Source organism: Columba livia, chromosome 4, assembly GCF_036013475.1.
Source record: "Columba livia isolate bColLiv1 breed racing homer chromosome 4, bColLiv1.pat.W.v2, whole genome shotgun sequence".
Taxonomy (NCBI): Eukaryota; Metazoa; Chordata; class Aves; order Columbiformes; family Columbidae; genus Columba; species Columba livia.
Genome location: NC_088605.1, coordinates 47,895,147 through 47,916,662, shown reverse-complemented (window position 1 = coordinate 47,916,662; position 21,516 = coordinate 47,895,147). Strand labels below are relative to the sequence as shown.

The window sequence follows — 21,516 nt, the reverse complement described above, 5'->3', positions numbered from 1 at the left end:
TCCAGCATTAGAAGTAGAGATGCAGTGAAATCACGTTTGCCACCTGCTTCAGTGCACAGTCTTTTTTCCAGAAGACATGAAGATGCAATCTCATTCTATCAGTTCAAGTCACTGCTCACTCCAGCCCAGCTCTCCAGCCTCTGCTGTTTGCACCAGTGCAAGTACAGTGGGGAAAAAAAAATTAAAACATAGCCTAAACAAACACACAAACTACGTGTCCTTTCCACTTTGCCTCCAGTAATTGTTCAGTCAACAGAAATATTGTTTCACCAGCCTGAAATAATCCCTGGGAATCAGGGAAGTGCATGAGCATTTTCCCAAGCACGCTTTCTGTACGCTTCCCTGGAGTTTTACAGGCGTTTTCAAATGCTAAACTCCTGGTGATGCTGAGGCTTTCAGTGCTGGGAAAGCCGCACAGGACGGGACACCCATTTACCGGCTGGACAAAGCCCCCACCGGTGTTTTTGCCTTTCTGGTCCCAGGGCAAATCGTGGGGCTGTAGCATAGTTTTCAACAGTTTTCACTGATGCAGCCGCACCAGTACAATACTAGCTAATGCCCAGATTTGAGCAAGGCCTAACATTTTTTTTTTAAATATTGAAAATTCAATGCTCTGAGCCGAGAAAACATCTTTTCTATGTTGTGTTTTGTTTTTTTTTTTTTTTTAATTTTCTTTTCCTTTTTTTCACCTGGGAAAAAACAAAACAACCCAAAATGATAGTTCTCAACTTTGTCGATTGACCTAGGAGGTCAGTCCAATCTCAAACCCCAGTTATCAATGTCTCCCTGTTCACGCTTTTCTTTAGAAAGAACATGGGGTTGTGCAGAGTATCTCCGCAGCTCATCTCGGACTAACAAAACTCTGCCCACAAAGTGAGAAAGGAACCGGAAAAACCGCATCCCACCCATCCCCGCAGGGCAATCCCTGCCCCCAGCCTTTTGTGTGGGGACCCAGCAGTACTGGGATTGTGTTTTGCTGGGAGCACATAGTGCCCACCACCATGGGTTTCTTCTCCGGGTCTGGACTGGGGCCCTCAGCCACTACTGCAGAATAGGAAAATCATGCCAATCCTGTTAACTCTCCCCTTGCCAGCCAGCCCGCTCCGACACCTCCTCTGGGATAGATGCAGTTGTCATTTCAATTCAGTGACCTTCAGTAGCAAGGCAAATTGTATGGGAAAAAGTACACTGGAAAAGCTAATTGAAGAAAAATAGTGAGGAAAAAGCAAAATGCAAGCTCTGTTTCATGCTAATAAAAGATATTTCTCCTCTCTACAGTTCTCACCTGGCTTATAAAAGCAGACTGCTATGGTTAAAAGAGGCTCCTGCAACATCCCTGTCTTGGGTGGAAACGTGAACTGGTGTAGTGACATTTTATTTGTCAAGATCTATGAGATCTTAAAATCTATGTTCTGTAGATCTAGACATTATGTGGCCACTGCAATGTAGCACAGACTACAGCTCCATCTCTTGAAAAACAAATGAAGTATTTAATAACTGGCTTTTTGTTCAGTAAAAATGTTGACTCTACCTTTTCTCCTGATTTCAGTGGGAAATCAAGCCACTCTTTGAGATAGAATAACGTGGATTTCATTTCATCATCTAAATCTTGACATTAATGTCTTGTGCACAAACTTTCCAAGAAGACAGGCAATAATGTTACCTGCCCTCGTCCAGATCTTTGAAAAATTAACTTGTTTAGCAGTCTTGTCTGCAAAGTGTGAAGGCACAAAGGCTTGAATGCAATAAGGGCAACTGTGTGTTCAAATCATTGCTCTAACAGCGATGCTGAATAAGGGGGTGGCAACTATTGTAACTTTATTATGAAGTTTGGTCTACATTTAAATGTTCTGCCAAGAACATCTATTGGGACAGGAATACAAAATACCCATGATCTTCTCTCCTTTCACCTGTACCAGCAAAAGCACTAGTGCAATTACAGGTACGCTGTTTGCAGAATTGGAGTACACTGTATTGGGAAAAGTGCTTTTCAGCTAGCATTACCTTTCTGTACTAGGAGGCTGTGCCAGGGGACTGGTCCTCATAGGTAAGGATGTAGGAGCTGTCATTCTGCCCCCAAGGAAAGCTCTGCCTACTCCAGTACCCTGACTGATGGGCACCATTAACCCTTCTGCTTCTGGAATTAAAGATCTGGGGATTTTTGACCCAGAAATCAAACAATGGCTCAATCACTAATGTGTTGACTTTCTGAAAAATTGCCTAATCCTTTCCATCTCATGTTTGTTTCTGGCCTTTTAAACATGCTGCAGTAAGGAGTTTCATAAACCAGAGGGCTTGTATTTTGAGGTGCATGTGTGTCTTAGCTGGCAAGATTGTGAAAATGTGTAGTTAGGCCATACATTTGGGAAGAGAGGAAGAGAAGAGTCAGGACTGCTGGACACAGCAGCTGAATGCACGCACTGTCTTCAGAAGCCACATGCAGGCTGGGGTATGCAGCTCCTTTAGAGTGCTGCAACCACAGTGCACAAGAACACCCTCCAGTATGTCAGCTGGCTTCACCAGAGCATCCTACATCTATTTTCAAAGGTCTCTGTTGCTGACCATTCCTTATCCTTCCTTCATTTGTCATTCCAGGGCAGGAAACATTCCTGCAGCTCAGCTGGGCCTCTCCTGCCATGCTGTCCAAAGGTCAAATACAATGTTCCTGCACCCACAGCCTCTTGGCTTGGAGGTCTGCCAAGCTGAGGCTAAGTGGTAGCACTCATTGCTTCATGAGGCCTCTCAGGTGCATGAGCAAACAAAGACTGGAGAGGAACAGATGCCTCAGTAGCACGATCAGGCTAGAAACGCTCACTGGCTCCTGTCTGGGACTCCTTGCTCTCCCCAGATGAATGCTGTCGGAGATGGTTTGTGTTGTGTTTCTCCCTCAGCTGCTGCAGAAAGTTCTGTTTCTCCATTATGCCCAAAGCAGCTTTGCAATGTAGAAGTATCTGTCCAAACCCTAATTTTTCTTTAACAGCTGGATCAGCTGATTCAAAGGGAATGTATTAATATCTCAGGTACAACTGGATTACTTGATTCAAATGTGGTCTTCCTCTCATTGCTTACATTTGTGCTGTTTCAGTTTTATACACATTCACTTAGTTACAGCCTAATCCCCAGCTTCTTGTTAAAAAGGAAATAAATCCTTCCACCTGTTATGAAGGAGAGCATGTAGAATTAACTGACCAAGCTTGCCAAGAGTCCAGTCCCACTGCCTTGTGACCCAGGGGGCCTGGCTGGCTTTCTTATAGTCACAATGAAGACATGCAATTTGCCTACATAAGAAAAACAGCACTTTACTGCTGACAGCAGGTGTCAGCAGCAGATGACAATTTGTGTTGAATAGCACCTCCTTGACCCAAAAGCAAAGACATAAACAAATTTCTGAGATGTTTCAGCCTACTTTGATTTTGACCTCAATTTCAGAAACAGCGCAGATCAGTTTGTTTCTGTCTAAGCTTACAACCACATGAACTTTTGCACTGATGTAACTTCACTCATTCCTGTTACCAATTCTTTGGAAGCTGTGTATCAAACCACAGAGAGCCTCAAACAGGTCTGACTTTACTGAATGTCAAGTCTGTTAGAGTTCTAAGTCTCCCACTCTCACTGGAGTGGTACAGAAACACTGGTGGTGTTATTCAAATCCACAGCAACAATAAAGTACTCCTCCTCCTGGGAAAACAATGTCAGTGAAGTATTCCCAGGATGAAGGTCAGCTCTGCAAAGTTCCTTCACCTACAACATTTTATTTTATTTGCTTCACCTCCAACATTCATGATGCTTTTTCATTTTCTCTTTTTTCCCCTCACCCATAATTGTCTTCTGCTCATTTAAGAAGATGTGATGCATTTGCAGCTGCTAAATGACAGGAAAATTACTACAGGAGTTGACTGGGAGATTTAATAACTCCCATTACTCATCAGCAGCAAAAGATTGCTGGAAATTCCAGTGCTGCCTCAATAAATGCCCACATGCTGATAACAAGGACAGAGGAGACCTACAGAAGATGACTTGCAGGGACCAGGAACCCAAGGGCAAGGGAAGTCAAGGCAAATCCAGTAAATGAGCAAAAATTCTCTGTGTGATAATTCAAGAGAACCTGGTCTTTAAGCTGACAGCGATTTTTCTCCACACAGCTTCACAGTGGACAGTTTCAAGACTGAATTGGGCTGAGACAGTCCTGAGAGCAAAAGGTGTCACTGTGTATCACTAATAATTGCCCTTAGGACTTCTTTAGGGATGCAGGACGAAACTTTCAAGCCCAGTAAAAAAGGCTGATACAACTGAGAGCCACCTAGTATTTCCTGCTGCTGTGTGAGAACAGCAAACAGAAAAGACATAGCGGGGCAAAGGCTCCACCTGCAACCCTGGCTTTGCTAGTATATGTGTAAACTTGCTGCCCTTTATCATGCTTGCTCACTGCTCTTTCCATTTCTGGCCTTCTCAGCTCATTCCAAGACACACTGCAGTGGGAAAGAAACACAGGTGCAGAATCAAGTCCCCTTTCTTGTGCTTGGCACTAGCCTTGTGGCATTTTCAGAAGCAGCTGATAACTGTGAACATACATCTACCTGCAGGATTTGCAATGGCATGCCTGCAGAGCGGCTAAATGAGCACATGCTAGGCCAGCTTCCTGCTTACACAAGTCTTAGTCATTGCTAAGGTAGGACGGAGAGGACGTTTTCAGGTCTTCTCCATGCTGCCAGTTCACCAGTCTGCTCCAGTCCCCAGCTGCAAATACTGCATCCTTGACAAAAATGCTTCTTGGGCAAAAGATTGAAAAAAGTTACTTTCACAGACATCCAGCCCAAAGAGGTCAATTTGCAGCCTGACAGTTTGCTCCCTTGACTTCATCTCAATCTACTCCAGTCATTCCTAGCTCAATGTACTTTTTGCAAGTGCTTGTCACTTCCTTACTGAAGAAAACATTGACACTCAGCAAGAACAGAAAGAACTATAAGACAGTGGGAGATAAGAAATACAGGCCACAAAAGGAGTCTGCTGATTGTTTTCATTAGCAGTGGCAAAACACAGCTGCAACAGAAAGGGAAAAGTCTGAAAGTGAAAACCACTGTTGTTGGACACAGTATTGGGAAAGCAAGAGAATCAGCTGCAGAAGAACATTTCAGCAGAATATGCTGAGGGATTTGGAGCCCCTTCCAGACAGCACTTAACCCTGAACAGCCCCAATAGGTATGGAAGGAGAACAAGGGATCTGACAATAAATTTCAGTACACAAAATGAGAGAATAGTACTGTCTGTTGGTACAGACTGAATCTCCAGGAGGGGGTTTGGGAAGGGTTTTTTTTTTTGGTGGTGGCTTTGCTCATATAGTTTAGTTTGGAGGCAGCTGGGCTGTTTCTGTACTAGAATTACTGGTTGATAGGTACTCTGAAAATATTAAAAACTAACATCAATTTGCTTTACTAAAGAGGGAGAAATACAACACTTGCAGTTGATGCTAAGTGGACAGTCTGCGTACAAATACTGCATTTGCAGCTTTTAGATGACTGTGCAGGCAGGCATCGCTTGCTACTTTATTCTGGCAATTTTTCTGTGCAACAACTCCTAGTTCTGGAAATGGTGCTGTCTGGCTTAATTTCCCTTTTAGAACATAGTGATATAAAGCAGTGATGATAGAAAAAAAATATATATATTAAAAAACTCCACAATGCTAAACACCAAAACATACCATCTCACCTGGCTAGTAAGTCTAACACACACCTTGCACCCAGAGAAAAAAGCAAGCTTCATAGCATGACAGTCTACAGACCCAGCCAAGATCTGACCTGGGAGCTGAGTCACAAGACAGACTGGCATAGAGAAAGCTTATCTCTGTTCATCTTTTATTCTTTCATCACATGCTTCAGGGGAAGTCAGCTGTAAAAACAGGAGATTCATTCCTGCAATGAGCTTTAGTTTTGTGTGAGGATGTAAGCCATGTCAGAGTATAAGCAGAACTAGTCCGTGGTGCCAAGTAGAATTGCAATTACCCTACAACAGCATTTAACAGTTTAAACATTTACATATCCCTTGCAACTATGAAGTTGCTGTGAAGATGTTGCCAAAACCCCGTCCAGGAGCAAAAAGGAAGACTCAGATCTTCCAGATCAGATGTTCAGGAAGGAAGCTCAAGGTCTCTCACAAGTATGAGCTCTAAGCTGCCCTCCACAAGTTATTTTCCTCCAGGAGCCTTACCAACATCCTTGATCTTTGATCAAGGAAACTTTGATACCAGAATTTGCAAGCCTCAATCTATCCCTGCATTACACTGCCGAGAAGTTGAACTGCCTCATCTGTGGGCCATGTCTCTGTTCAGCAGTGATGCTTTATAAGTAGCAGATTTGTCAGCTGCTGTCGCAGGGCTGAGTTTTGCTGTATCCACAACCAGGAACAGCAGCAGCGATTGTAACTTCTTTTGAAAGTTTCAGCTAATGACCTTGTAAACCAGGAACTCACCACCATAATAGAGCTGTTCTGCAGACTCAGATGTGAAACTCCAAGTTACAAGAAATCCTTCAATTCCTTACATGGTTCAGTATTTTGTTATTGAAAATCCAATACAGGAAATAACACTATTCCCAGTACCATTTTATTTTGTTGAAATAAAATATACAGCTTACCAGCTCTGCATCTGGGGGTAATGGCTGATATTACACCACCTTGGAAGTTGATGATGAGACATTGCCAAACTTGCAAAACAGAGTGCCATCCCTGCAGGCCTCAAGATGGTGCTTTAACGACAAAAATACTTGTTATTCATTTATTTCTTTATTTTATCAAAGGGAAGGGGGAAAAATATCCTACAAAGAGATTCCGAAACTACGGTAATTCATCAGGTTTATGCATCAAATCACATTCCATGCAGAAACGATAAATACAAGTTAAAACATTGTTCAAAACATTTCTTAACACATTATAATTTGAGAGCAAAGTTCAGCTTTGAACCACCCAGTTAGCAAAAATCCAGTTTCATTGTTATGTAATTAGTTGGTAAAGAAAGTATTGACTCTGACAAGTTTCAACTTGAGTACACTTCGAAATAAGTAAAAACTCCACATTTAAAATACATTATTTTGCTATGTTGGGTCAAAAATATAAGATTTATCACATGCTTTTCCTCATAAAAGGTAAGACTTTTTAACAGGCCAACAGTTACAGTCTTTGTAATTTCTCTGCTTTCTAGGTTGATCAAGCAGGCTATTAATGAAGGTGTTTCCCCCTCCAATCCTCAGGTGGTTCTGAGAAGCAAACAACTACTTTATCCTCAAGCTACCAATTTTATCAAGATTTTCACATTTTCAGCTCAAGTTCTACACTTTTTTTGGTAGGTTCTGTTGACTTCTTGTTGACACCACGGAAAAGCTGTGCACACCCGCACACCTCTAAGCTGTATTAGGACGGCCTCTGGATAAAAGCTGGTGGTCAACCAGCCCATTTTTCACTTTCCCCTCTCTCCTCTCCCACAATCCTGAGACATTTCTGTTTTTTCAACAATGCCTCTCGCAGGTCACAGCAAATCACACAAGAACTATGGGACACTTCTCAGAGCCCCAAAATATCACCACAAAACAAAGCAAGGCCTCTCTGCTCCCCACTCTTTGACAATATTTTGTTTTTAAAACGTACATCTGGGAAAGTTGACATCCCATTAGATATCAATCCCAAATTGACACCCCGTCCCATTTAAAATTAAAAATTTCCTTTTCTGCTTAGTTCCAGGGCCTGCTACATTCTAGAGATACTACCAGCTTTGGATTAAGAATGCCCCCTTCCCTTTTGCAATGAGCACCTTTGGTTTACTGTGTCCTGGACAGGTCATCTAGCAGGACAGACCATTCACATCAGAAGTTTTCAGAGCATTCCTAACATCCACCATTAAAATAGAAGTCTGGAGATGTTATGAGGGCAAAGTGTCCATAGCCACCTGAATTTAAATGACTTCAGTCTTCCAGGAAAAGGTCCAATTAGAGAAGGATTACCTTATCTCATTTCAGGTTATTTTATTTTTCATAATTTATACAAAAAATCCCCCAGGTTTGCACAGCCACTTGCATAAATCCTAAAACATAAAGCGTCCTCAGATCTGCAAATTTTGGCTCCAATAGTCACATAGCACAGATACAAACATTATATTAATGTTAGTCTCGCTCTTGTTTTGTTCTTTTCCACTAAGTAAAAACCCCAACATCCATCTGAGTAGCCGATTGCACTTACAGTAACGTTCACATGAATTTTACACAGACAAACAAAAGTAGTTTTGATGAGCAGCACCCCTTAAATATCAGGTGGATTCCACACGAGGCCTTTTAGATGCTGAACCACCAAGAAAAAAAAAGAACAAAACCTCAGAAATTCTGGATTAAATGGAACTGAGCCCAGAACATGAGTAAGCTACTTGCTTTGAAAATCTAGAAAGGCTACCATTGCCATAATCCCTCAAGCATAGACAGACACATATAGGCACTGTAACCTCGTTCTTCTTAACTCGGATGAGTTTATTTTGGATCTTATGAGAAGCTTCTGTTGTAAAATAGTGGATGTTCCAGCAACTGTAACACCCTAAACAAGAGTAAGAGTCTACACTTCCCTGGGGAAAGAGAGGAATTCTTTGCCTAGTCCTTCACACCTCTTCTCATATCCACTTCTGAAGCATACTACTAAAAAACCCAAAGTGCTAACACACAAGAAGGTTTAGTTCAATCACTCATATATAGTAACATCACGGATTTCATCTTCGTTTCGTGCCCCCAAAGCCTGCAAAGGAAAAAAAAAAAAGTGTCAGTTCTACCACATCCTTTCCACTGGGCTCTCCCCAGTTCTAAAAAGGTTAAAGGTGGTTCATGAGGTGACTTAAACATATTCACATAAAGTAGAACAGCAAACAACTGTTGAGCTGACTGGCCTGAAAAAATATTCTATTCTTGCAGATTAGGCAACCTGCTCCATACAAAGAGAAGAGCATGTGTAGGGCACACCAAAGGGGAAAGCCTTAAACTAATGCACTTTGTAGATGGAGACAAACCCAGTACTGGTGGTACCATGCCCACCATAGGTCTCTGGGGAGTTTCATGCACCACAATGCTCTCCTGCTTCCATAGGAAATAAAAATAAGGTACATTGTTACATGCCCACCTGTACCAAGTAGCAAAATAAAGAACACTTGCTCTTTTGCCTTACCAGAAGCAGTTCTTGTTCCTGAACTGCTGCCTTGTGTGGAATTGCTTGAGTGCCCACTCATTGGAGGTGCAGCTGTGGGATCTGTCCACATACCATAATACGGAGAACGTGACTGTGCTCTAATGAGAAAGAGTAGAAGGAAGGCTTCATTAGTGCCCTTATGAAAAACTAAGGAATTACCATGCCAAACAACAAGAGGAGTGTGTCTCTGAGGGAAAACTGCAAGCAGGCAGTTGTTTCAGAACTGGAAATCTCCCTATTTAATGTAATTAACATGCTGAGAGAAAGGAGATACAGTGTTGTCATAATAATGTCTGTAGACTTCCAAAAGGAAGTTAAACCTCGTTCTTCAGGATAAGCAATTCTAACAACAGCAAATGAGGAATTTTTTCCCTCTAAAATTCTGACCTTAGACTCTGTCAGACAAGAAAGTAGATTTGACATCTGAAGCTCAAATACATTTTGGCAACACCTACATCCCAGCCATGTAAGACAAAACAAAACATCCTTCTGTTCTGTTAACTCTTTAGAAAAGGTTGTATCACTAAGACTAACATATCATGACCTTTGACTCACTGATTTGAATTACTTGCTTCTATAGATATGGAATGTTGTGCTGTTGAAATTTACAAATAGCTATATATCTTACACTTTTTGGCACCAGCATTTTCAGGCACATAATTTCAAACAGCTGGAAAAAAATCATAGAGGACCAAAGACTTTTAAAAGAAAAGAAGCCCAAGTTAGGAAGCTAGTTCCTTTATTTAATCTAAAATAAATATAAAATAAACAACAAATAAGTCAGTAGCAAAAAAAACAAGTGAGAAAACTGCATTAAGGTGATGTAGAACATAACCACTTTTAAGAATGTATCCCAATAGCAAATGGCTAATTTCAACAATTCAAAAACCACAACTCCTTTTGCACCAACATAATGCTTAAAATCTGTCATTGTGCGTATTTTACCTGTGACTGCCAGCCAAGTAGCCCAGCAAGCCTCCTGCTCCTAATCCAGTCCAAAATCCTGGCCCTGAATTGGTTCCATGATGGGAATAAGTCCCAAAGCCATTGCCTTCTTAAAATGAAAATGGAAAACATATCAGTTAGTGGCACCTAATCCTCAGCTAGCTGTTGCAACAGGACTCTCCCCTGTTAAAGATAATGGAAAATCAGACAATAAATTCCTGATATCAGTATATTCTTGATCAAGCTTAACTTGAAAGGCTCTACAGTTCAGAAAGCAAAAAATCATATGGGAACAAATGCTAATGTTAAGAGTTTTAGGTTAAAAATTAACTTCCACACAATTTCACAGCCCTGATGTTTGCAAAACATAGCAAAAAGTACTTTAGATTAAAAATAGAAAAAGAAATAACAAACAATCTACTTAAAGTTACACAGCAAGCCAGAAACAGATGTGGCAACAGAAATCAAGTTCATAAGACCAAAGAGTAAACTAACCACTGAAATACACTGCTGCTAATCTCACTCAGAACAGCTGCACAGTTTGAGTAACAGTGGCTCAGTCTAATGACTAACATTATTTTGTATTGTTTTTGGTAATCCTAGTCTGGTATTTGTTATCAAAAGACATGCTAACTGCAATCACATTGCAAAGTTTTTATTATGCATGAGTCACCAAGCTTGACAAATAGCCTGGTGAAACTGCAAGCCTATCAAGTGGGTTGTGGGGAAAGAAAAATTGTAGATGTTTTACACGTGACCTGCATAACCTGACATTCTGACTCAGAACCAAATGTCTTTTATTTAGAAATAAAATGAGAAAATTCAGATCCAAAGCAGAATCATTTTCTGATCTAGAGAAAAACACGATGCAAGAATAAGCTCAACCACAGGTTTAACACATAAAGAAACATAAAAGGAAAGGACTGAAGATAACATTAGGGTTTCCTGAAACATGCCCACTTAAAGCAGACCACAGATTTTGTGTGTAAAAGTTATACAGGGCCTGGTTTGTCCTCAAACTGGTGTGAATTGTTTGAAGTCACTGAAGATAAAAAAATAATTTAAATAACTAGTTGAAGTCTACATAGGATTTGATGTTGAATTTCATTTTGAATGCATTGGGAGAAACAAACTCTCACTGGGATGATATACCCATTAAACCATGCTGATTTGGAAGAAAAAAAATACTTCATTTACTGTAAAAATGATGTTAATCAGGGAGATGAACCAATTCATTTGTTCAAAAGCAGCATGGCTGAATACTGACTCAGAAAACTGAGTCATTTTTTGTTGAAATATCTAGAGTAAACATTAAGGATCACATCAAACCACTGACAAGAAAAAGTAGAATTCAACGAAGACAGGCTAGCTAAACAAGTTTCACAGAACATATTCTACATGTTGAGGAGATTTAAAATGGGGCAAATTACATATTAACAGCAATAAGTGAACAACATTACTTTTCATTACTGTCCAGATTTTTGAAGACTAACATGTTCCTGGAACACGTGGAAATACACAGAGATATGCTTTTGCTCTGCTGCCAAAATTTAAGGCAGATACTAAATGCATGAAGTAGCGTAACACTTAACATTTTCAAGCTGGCCCCACATTCAAGATGTTTTCCTCCTGACTGTTCAAAATATAAGGAGAGATCATTAACACTTGTTATTAAAAATGGCATAAATTAAGCCTTATATAGCTCCCAATGTGCATTTTAAGTGTCTCAGTTTTCAGTAATGATTAGGAAAACATATTTTCAAGGCCCTACCCTTGCTAGATTTCAGACTCCTACAATGAAAAAATGCATTGGTGCAATTAATTGGAAAGGAACAGTCAGTACAGAAAAAAAAAAAAAAAAAAAAAAAAGTAATTCTTCACTCTGTTTTGCCTATACCCAGTATGACAGAGCCCTGTGTCATGACTGGGCTGTTAATAACAGCCAGTGGCAAGTGGCATGTCCACACAAGGTCATGGATGCACATGCAGGCACTGAAGTGTGAAATATGGAAACCAATTTTCAAAGCCACTAGTAATACAGAAGCAGAATCCTTTTAATTCTCTGCTGCAGGTACATCTGAAAGCTGCTGCTGCTGCACATGCCCTGCACAAGGGTATCCAAAACAGTTATATTGGCACCCTCTGTTGGCCAAGTGGCTTGAGCAAACCTGGACAAAAGCATTAACGAGCATTATTAAAATTTAAGCTTTTGACTAAGTAAATTTAGTCCTTGCTATTTATTTACTTGATAAAACCCCTTCTCCACCTCACAAAAAAAAAAAAAAAAAAAAAAAAAAGTTATACAATTTGTCAGAATGTAATTTGAATTCCCATGCTGTGAGCAACTCACATGTTCAGAGGGTCAAATGTGTTGGTCAGACACCAGATGAGTAATGTTTATTTCCTTTACACACTATGACCACTTAGGAAGTGACAAAAGACATCAGTTTTCTGGGAAAAGAAAAATAATCTTTTCCCAGCAGCAGCCTTGTCACTGCTTATTCAATTTCCAACTTGAGATGAAAGGCACCACAGGAGATTCAGGTGCTGCACTTTTATGGTAGTTCACACTGTTCTCTGCTCTGGGAACCACATCTTTCAACCACTGGGACTACACTGAAGTACCTGTTAAACAGAGGAGTGGTACATGATACTCAACTCCAGCAACTCTTTGTGAATGAAATCAGCGGTCAGGTAGCTCAACAGCTGAAAGACTCTTCTGTGAAGTTTCAAAGTGCTTCCTTGCCATAATTTTGTTTCTGCCTGTGTGAGACTATTCTCTCTTCCAGATTATTTATGAAAATTATTCTTCCCTGTCACAATTGTCCTGTTTCACAGAGTATGAAAGGAAGGCTTGCAGAGCATGGGAACATGCATTTTCAACGGTTCAAATGGCAGCTTGCTACACAGCCTGCCCTGAGAGCCTGTGGGAAACTAAGTTCTTATTTTCACTTTTGAACAAAGAACAAGATGCAAAGCTGGCTGCAGGCTCTGCAGCCACTTCAGCCCAGTCAACTGCCAGCACACTGGTTTTAAGTCTATCACACCTGCACTAACCACAGACAAAACAGCACAATCCTGCTTGCTCTTTTGAGTACCATAAATGGCTTTGAGCCCTACCTGTGAAGCTGGACTTAAAACCAGGAGGAGGTGGTGCCTGCTGGCTCTGCCAGAACGGTCTAGTGAATCCATCACTGTCACCAAAACTCTGCTGAGGCTGCTGGTTACTGAGGAAGAGCTTGTACACTCCAAAAGCAAGAACCAGGAGAACAATTATAACAATTGCTCCAGCACCAGAATCCGAAGTATCCTTCCATAACTGATCATAGCTAGAGACAAAGCTTCCATAGTTCTTCACTTTCCTTTCACCTTCCTCAGTCAGCTCCAGCCTGAAGAGCAAACTACAGGAGCCTCTTAAGATGTACAGATCATCTGGATAATCGTAGCCTTCACAGCTTACTTCAATTTGTCCAAAACGGTAGGTATTTTCCAAGTCTGCTTTGCACTGCCACTGAAAAAATAAACACAACACAAAATAAAACCTGCTGCTCCAGAGATAAAAACAACTGTCTGCTTCCCCAAATACACTCTGAGATAAAGCTGATTTTGTGTTTCTTCACTGAACAGGAGAAGTATCCCTTCTTTTCAAGTATCCCTTCTTTAGGTATATGAATACTTCTAAAAATAACCTGTACCCTGTGCAAAAGCTACTTAATAAACACCTGTCCCATGTAAACTGGATGGCAGTTATAAAACTATAACATGGAAATCTGGATCCCAGTGCACCTGATTCCATTTATATCCACACAGAAATCAAGAATTTGAGACAGACATCATTAAGAATTCAAATACAACACTTAACAATCAGATTGTGATTCTGCAGTTGAATATTTGCAGATTTCTCAGTCATATGTTTCATTGAAGTATCTGAACTTAGGTATCACCCCAACTACAAGTGACATGTTTTGGAGAAAAAAAAAAAAATAAATTTCTAACATAATTATTCAGGACAGCAGTATCAACTGCCAATTTAAATTTGTCTGCACTTTTACAACACTGTATCAGCTTTAACAATTATCTTCAGCCTTGATTCCTGGTTAGTCTATTGGCAGAAGCATAGGTAACAGCTAACAAAACAGAAGTACATTACTATTCACTGGCATACTAATGTAAAAGAGGAAGTAATGTAAGTCTGAATTTTGTTTTTTACAAGGTAGCGCTGAAGTGATGCAAATATTTTTAGCCCTTTCTAGTCTAAAAATGGGAAATCCACGCGGTGATACCAAAGCAGGAGCATCCTCAAGGGTTCACAAAAGTTTGATTTTATAAACTCAAGCAACATTTTAATTAAAAACAATTAAGGTTTGCTATACAGTGTTTTCTACATTATAACCTTAATGGATAGTTCAAATATATACTTACAGTAGGCTATAGAAACCCAACCCCCAGAAGTATTTAGTTTAAGCTTTGTTAAAGGTCCTCTAACAAAAAGCAAAGTAAACTGTCACCCAGCCCTTTACTCTTTTCTCCTTCAGAAGTTACTAAGTCAGAGGGAAGATTATTTCATCACACGTTTAACAATATAACAAGTTTTAAACGGTTACCTGTACATCATAGCCATCCCAGCCTTTGTTGTAACACTGAACCACCTCAGGGACGCGGGAACACCCTGCAGTGCCTCCCGTGCACTGCAGCTGCGGGACGGCCGGTGTCCGCCGGGACGCCGTAAACTGCCCTCTGCGGAGAGTGAGCGCCTGCACCTCCCGCAGCAAGACCCTCCCTGCAACAGGCAGTACAAGGGTCAGTGTTCGTGCAGACACAGGGGCCCCCTTGCAGGAAAATACCGCCAGCACAAAGGCCGCAGGAGTGCGCTTCAAGCCTTAAGAAGCACCAGACGGGCCGAGGGGAACGCGGCGATTTCCCCTTTCCTTGGTGAGGGCTCTGGGCCGTTCGTCCCAGAGCACATAAGCGCCACTAACCACGCAGCAGGACCACTGCTGCGGCGCACGCCGATTGCAAGGCAGCGCAAACCAAAACGCCTCCCTGGCGCGGGCCCCGGCGCGCCCCCTCGTCCGCCGCAAACCGCTCGGCACCGAGAGACCGCGGCCGTGCCCCCGCCTCAGTGACGGGAGGAACAGCTGAGGGGCTGGAGGCTCCTCCAGCCGTGAGGGCCTCAGGGAGGCAACCCCAGCCCCACGGGTCTCACCCGGCTGGTCCCAGCCCCGCGCGGGGCCCGCAGCAGTGCAGAGGAGGAGCAGGAAAAGCGCGGACTCCTTCACGGCCGCCATGACAGCCCTAGGCTGAGTCAACCCTCTTCTTGAGGAACGGCCTCTCATTGGCTAAGCCTACCAGAGTAAACGGGGCCTGAAGAAGAGCATGCGCACTACGGAGCCTCCCTGAAGCCCCGCCCTAGTAGCCAGCAGGGCCAATGGGCAGCTTGGGAGCGGCGCGCGGCGGGAGGGTTCATTGCTTCCAGTGACGGCGCGCAGCTTCCCGCGCTCCGGGAAGGGGGCAGAGCTGACGCCGCGAGTCCTTCCCGTGCGCACCACGTACCGCGCGTCACGTGGCCGGAGCGGCGAGTATAGCGGGCGGGACGAGTTCGGCGCATGCGTGCTCGTGTCCCGGGGCTGGCCTCTGGCGTGCGGCAGTTCCGCTTCCCGGCGCGTGGCACTCCGCCTGTGCGGCTCGCGGGACGGGCGGCGCCATGGCCGGCATCAAAGGTGCGCGGGGGGCGGTGGCGGAGCGGTTGCGTTGATAGCGGCGGTGGGGCGGCCCAGCCCGCTCCGCTCCCCTGGTGGGTCTGCGCAGAGCGCACCGCCGCCTGACGGAGGACCTGCGGCCGCCGGTGAAGCCGCACCCCCGCGGGAGGCCCTCATAGGGAGGGGGGCTGGTAAGGGGCTGTGCGGCCCTTCCCGGGCGGGGGGACGCGGCACCATACGGGCCCCGCTCTGCCGGGGCTGCTATGAGAAGCGGAGCGTCCCGCGGGACTGCCCGCCCTGCCGCTCCCCGGCGAGCTCTGCCGCCCAGGGGACAGCGGCCCGTCACGTCCCGCCCGGGGGCTCTCGCTGTGGCGGAGCTTCGGCCGCGCTATGTGGAGATTGTGGTGGGTGTTTTACACGGTGTGTTGGTACCTTCATCTGCTGCCGGTTTGTGTTCTCCTTGTAGCCCTGATCAGCCTGTCCTTTGGGGGAGCAGTCGGTCTGATGTTCCTGATGCTCGGATGTGCCCTTCCGCAGTACAAGTAATGTGCATTCTCTTCTTGTGCTTCCTTTTTGCATGTCTGTTACTTCAAGTAGTTTGGCTTTCATAATTATGGACTGATAAGTCCTCTGTGTGTAGGGAGGGTTTGGGTTTTTGCCTTTTTTGTGTGTGTGTGGCTTCAAAAGATTGTGGTGGGAAAAAAGGCCAACCAGGAGTTAATTAATTTAGCATAAAACTGAAGGCAATAAAAGCTAAATTACTAGGCCTGGATGCAAACTGTTAAAGAATGCATTTTCCTAATACATCTCCAGTATTATCCCTCTGTGGCTGATAAGCAGGTAGCATCTCCTGATGCAGACAGCAAGTATCAATTGTGAGGGAGGTGCGTGCGTTTTCTTTGGCTACTTGGTGGTGACTGGACTGTTGGTGGCTCTCGGGTGGACCCTCGACTGTGTAGCACACCTGGTAATGTAGCATCTGGAGTAATTGCAGCTGCTACCTGTCCTTCCAGTGTCTTCATTCCTGTCTCTTTCTTCCAGGAGCTATGAAGCAACTGCTGACTTTACAGGAAGTATTTTAAATCAAATTATTTAATGTTAAATATATATCAAATATCATGTTGATAGCTTTTCTATTAGTGGTTGCGAATTGCATTTTTCTACATGTATGAGTAGCTTTCTTATGCCAGCTCTTTTTTGTTACAAAACCAGGGCTGGTGACACAAACCCTTAGGAGGGGAGATCATTACACAGTCACCTGTCCAACAATTGCAATAAAAATTCATTGAAACAATGTGCAGCTGCATTGGGGTGTCTGAGAAATCTAGCAATAAAAGAAAATGTTGCCAATATGGTAGTGTAATTTTTGTAGGTTTTTGTTAGTTATGTTTAGACTAAAAAAAAGTCTTGGTGCCCCATGGCAGCTGAGTATTGGCTGAGAAGAATACTCTGTTCCATGTATGTGTGCTGAAACTTGTGGGCAAAATGACATGAGGGGTCTACAAAGATATCTCTGCAATTCTTGAGTAAAACTGACAGGTTAAACTTCAAGAGTTAAGCTCATCTTGTGAGGTGGTGTTAGATTTAGGCTTGCTTAGTGAAATCTTGCTTTAGGAATATCCTGTTAAGGAGCTTTCTGCTGCCACTGCTGAGGTCAGCTGAAGACGCTCACAAATGTTGTCTGTTGGATTAATGTCAGCTTGTTCCAAAGCAAAGGATTTGCTTTGGCTGGGCGCATGGATGCTAGATGGGGAAAACGCCAGGCACTGATTTTACAAAGAACAGGAAGTAAATCAAGTTAAAAGTTAACTTCTCTTCTCCTTTCTTTTTCAGCCAGTACTGGCCACTGTTTGTTCTGTTTTTTTACATCCTTTCTCCTATCCCATACTGCATAGCAAGAAGATTAGTAGATGACACAGATGCTACAAGTAATGCCTGCAAGGAGCTAGCAATATTTCTTACAACAGGCATTGTTGTCTCAGCATTTGGGCTACCAATAGTGTTTGCGAGAGCAGAACTGGTTAGTAATATTTCCATTTATGATATTTTTTTGTTTTGTATAGAAAACTTTGTTCTTTATGTTTTTATACTGAGGGCTAAGCTCTCTTGCATTAAGCAACTTTTATAAATATATACTTAAGATGCATGCAGCGGAAGCAGAATAAAAGTTCTTTTGGCAATACAAACTACTGGAAAGGGAAGCATGGCAGAATGTTGTGATTGCTAATTGTTTCTGGTGGTCATGGAATAAATCCCGACAGCCTATAAGCAATGCAGAGAAAACGAGGTAGAAAATAGTGTGAAAACGTAACAGGCAAGTAACCAAATATAAAAGTGCATAGAATACTTTGAAGACAATTTGTGGAATAGTTGGGCTAAAGACACATGAATAAACTCGTTGTAAATGATGTCGGTTATTTTTAAACTTCTGAGTTGTCATTACATTGTTTCTGGTATATGGCTTCTCACTAAAATCCTTTAAAAGCTGACCTTGTTTGTGTGAATTTCAGAGAGTACTACTAAGTGAAAAACATGGAGCTCACCTTCCTAAAATCTCTTTAGGCAAGAGCCGCTAAGCTGGTCCATTTGAATGTGCCACACTCTTTGAACAATCCACTTCTCCTTGGAAAACTTTCCCCCCTTTTTTCATACTGGGATGTCTGCCAGCATTTTGGAGGCCTGCATCCTTAAATGTCTGTTTAAAGAAGTCTTATAGCATGATTAGCAAGTATAGCTGGGCTGCAGATAAGTTTGATGCTGTTGCCTAGCCTTGCTCTACTGTTTTTGGATGTTACAGAAAACCAACTGTGCCCGCTAGCTGGCACTTTGAACACAGCCAGAAGAAACTTGCAGAGCTGCTTGGCTAACGGTGCATTGGGTGATTTTTTTTTGGGGGGGGGGCGGTAAACCCAGACTTCTTGGCCTAACAACAAATAATGAGATATCACCTTCTTGCACCATGGACCTGTTGCTGAACTTTGTCTGTAGTGTGACATTAAGATGTTACCTTTTCTTTTGACAGTATTCAGTTCAAAATGTTTCTAACTAAATTCCCCTTGTTCACAGATTTACTGGGGCGCGTGTGCACTTGTTCTTACGGGGAATACAGTCATCTTTGCCACGATCCTAGGATTTTTCTTGGTCTTTGGCAGCAATGATGACTTCAGCTGGCAGCAGTGGTGAAAGGAAGAGAACTATCACAGGCATCTTTATCATGCAGTGGCCATCCATACAAAGGAGAGAATGGGCAATAAAGAGAAGTAGCGTAGCAAAGCCTCTTGAGTATTCTAGATGTTCCTTTTCACCTTGTACGTTATGAGTATACTACTGTTGCTGACAGGGTTTCTACATTTTTCTGAAATGGAGAGATTATTGATTTCATTTTTACCTATGGTATGTTTTTTAGGTGCTCTCTTGGTTTAAAATTGTTATCCTTCTGCTCAGTGTTTATGTGAAGCTTTAAATCCAGAACAAGAACATTTAAACGTGGTTTCAAAGAAGATTTAAAGTGGTGTTTTTTTGTGTGTTGTTTTTTTTTTTTTTTTAAGTGTTAATACCATGTTTCAAAGTAACTTTTTTAATATGGTGATTAAATTATATACAAGCTGAACCGAAGTATATGATTGGGCACCACCATTGTCACTTACCAGATAAACAGATTGTTGCTCTATTGTAGCAGAGGCAAGGCAAGGTGGGGAGTACCAGTTGCAAATTTTTCTTTTGCCCTTATCTAAAACTGGGTGGTGAATGTTGATAGCCTTCATTTCAGGGGAAGGCTGAGGAGCAGGTAGAGTTACTGGGAGAAGTCCTAAATTTTAACACCGCTAGCACTTTTATTTGCTTTGTTATCAGTTCTTGTGTGGATGTGACATTAAAATACACTGTAAATGTATTGATGCTATGACAAACAAAACTAAATTGTATTGTAGAGGAAGGGAAAATGATGTTTAAATTCAATTTTTTAGAAAAATCTTTTGAACTCTATTTATAAGTATTGTATGGTTTTGAACTTTTGTGTCAGCTTTTTACCACAAAGATGGTAAAATGTTCATTTATGGAACTACTGGTCTGTGTTAATTTGAAGCATATACAAAGCTATTTCCTCCCTGCCCTTTTTAATTTATTTTATACATAGTGTGTATATATATATATATATATATATAAAATAAATCAGCTTTTCAAATGTAGATTAAAACTGTTACACTTGCTTAAGAATTTTTTTTCCCTTTAACACAAAGCAGTTGAGGCATGACTTTTTTTGGAGGTCACCGGCTGAACTGATTTCACTGACTTTTTAAGTTCTTATCAGTTAGTAAGATTTAATGTTATGTCTGTAACTGTAGCTTGTGTTATGTAAGATTGCACATGTAGCTTCAAATAGCTAAGACAAGTTTGCTGCGTACCTCTCAATTGTCTGAATTTTACATTTAAAGAAATCTGCTGTTAGACATTCCATCATGGGATGGTTGATGAGTGCCAGTTAACCAGGTGTGAGTGTATCATGTGCAGTGATGAACTTGACCAGACATAATTCTAGACTATATTTTTGTTCAACTCTTTATGAAAAGTCTAGGAAACTTCCTGTGCATAATTAGAAGCTGATGACTGCTTGCACCTTTCTTAGCAGTGGAGCAGTGTGAAAAGGCACAGAATTGCAGGTCTTAGTTGTAGTATTTGTGCACAGATGTAAACAGAGTATAAAGCTTGAATATTTGAAGTAGTTACATGAAACACTTAAGGAACTTACACCAGAAGGTGGGGGCAGCAGGGAGGTTGCTACCCACACATGCTGCTTTGCTGATGTCATCCTGTGTGTAAAATTGATCCATTTTATCTGTGCTGGTAGAGGAACAAACAGTTGCCAAGACCCCAGCACAGAAGCTGGTCTATAGCAGCTGTAAGTGCTTTGCCAGGCTGCCTGCAGTGGTGACCTTTGCAGGTGCGCGAGGGCTGTAGAATCATTCGTTTCATCACCTTTTTCAGAGAGATTCCTGCATCCCCGTCCCCAGCACAATGGATGCTTTGGAAAATCTTCCAAACCTGTGGCTAGATGTGCGCTGTTGCGCAGCCCTTGTGAAGGAGGAACACTCAGGAATTTTACAAATTCTTTTAATCTCTTACCAACTTTTTTTTTTGGTCAGGAACTGTTTTCTTTTTCATTCCTGTGCTGCTAAGCCTGCTGTTCAATGTGATGCTACTTTCTAGATCACTGGCCTTCGAGGTGACTGTGTATGTATTTGTGGTGCATTTTTTTGTATGTTAATTGCATTACAGTGTTACCTACTTTTGCTTGCACACCGAGTACGTGCAGTTTTGCTCTGTTTCATGGCCTTGACACTTGAGAGATATGGTCCTTCCATATAATATGCACTGAGATAGAGTTACCATCCTTCTAGAGGGAAAAACTTTGAATGATAAAAGGTTTTAAATAACAATCTAAGTTCTGTATGTTTAATCAAAAATACTCTAATAAAAGAGTATTTTGTTTAAAGTATTTTTTTTCTTTTCTTTAATGCGGTTGTCATTCCTATTGAAGTGATGCCACCATATTACTCAATAGTCCTTAAGAGCAAGTATGCGTCCTTTACCTTGCACTACTCTATAAAAAGCTCAGTCATCCAGCACTGCGCTGGTTGCACTGAGCTGGCTTTGCTGGTTTTATCCT

The 21,516-nt window shown here is 42.1% G+C and overlaps 2 protein-coding genes across 3 annotated transcripts; one reads left to right on the top strand and one right to left on the bottom strand.

Moving 5' to 3' along the window:
- Nucleotides 1–6,758: 6,758 nt before the first annotated feature.
- On the bottom strand, nucleotides 6,759–15,710 carry SARAF (store-operated calcium entry associated regulatory factor). Of its 2 annotated transcripts, none has more exons than XM_065061547.1 (6): nucleotides 15,359–15,710; nucleotides 14,757–14,932; nucleotides 13,273–13,663; nucleotides 10,153–10,261; nucleotides 9,187–9,305; nucleotides 6,759–8,763 (listed from the first exon to the last, which is right to left on the bottom strand). In XM_065061547.1, the coding sequence occupies exons 1-6, from the start codon at nucleotides 15,486–15,488 to the stop codon at nucleotides 8,738–8,740; spliced, it is 951 nt and encodes a 316-aa protein (XP_064917619.1). In that variant the 5' UTR covers nucleotides 15,489–15,710; the 3' UTR covers nucleotides 6,759–8,737. The 2 variants fall into 2 exon arrangements, with proteins under 2 accessions (XP_064917619.1, XP_064917618.1); XM_065061546.1 differs by having other exon boundaries at nucleotides 10,153–10,258; nucleotides 15,359–15,517.
- LEPROTL1 (leptin receptor overlapping transcript like 1) lies at nucleotides 15,658–21,345 on the top strand. Its single transcript, XM_065061554.1, has 4 exons — nucleotides 15,658–15,872; nucleotides 16,318–16,393; nucleotides 17,685–17,871; nucleotides 18,918–21,345. The coding sequence occupies exons 1-4, from the start codon at nucleotides 15,857–15,859 to the stop codon at nucleotides 19,032–19,034; spliced, it is 396 nt and encodes a 131-aa protein (XP_064917626.1). The 5' UTR covers nucleotides 15,658–15,856; the 3' UTR covers nucleotides 19,035–21,345.
- Nucleotides 21,346–21,516: the final 171 nt, after the last annotated feature.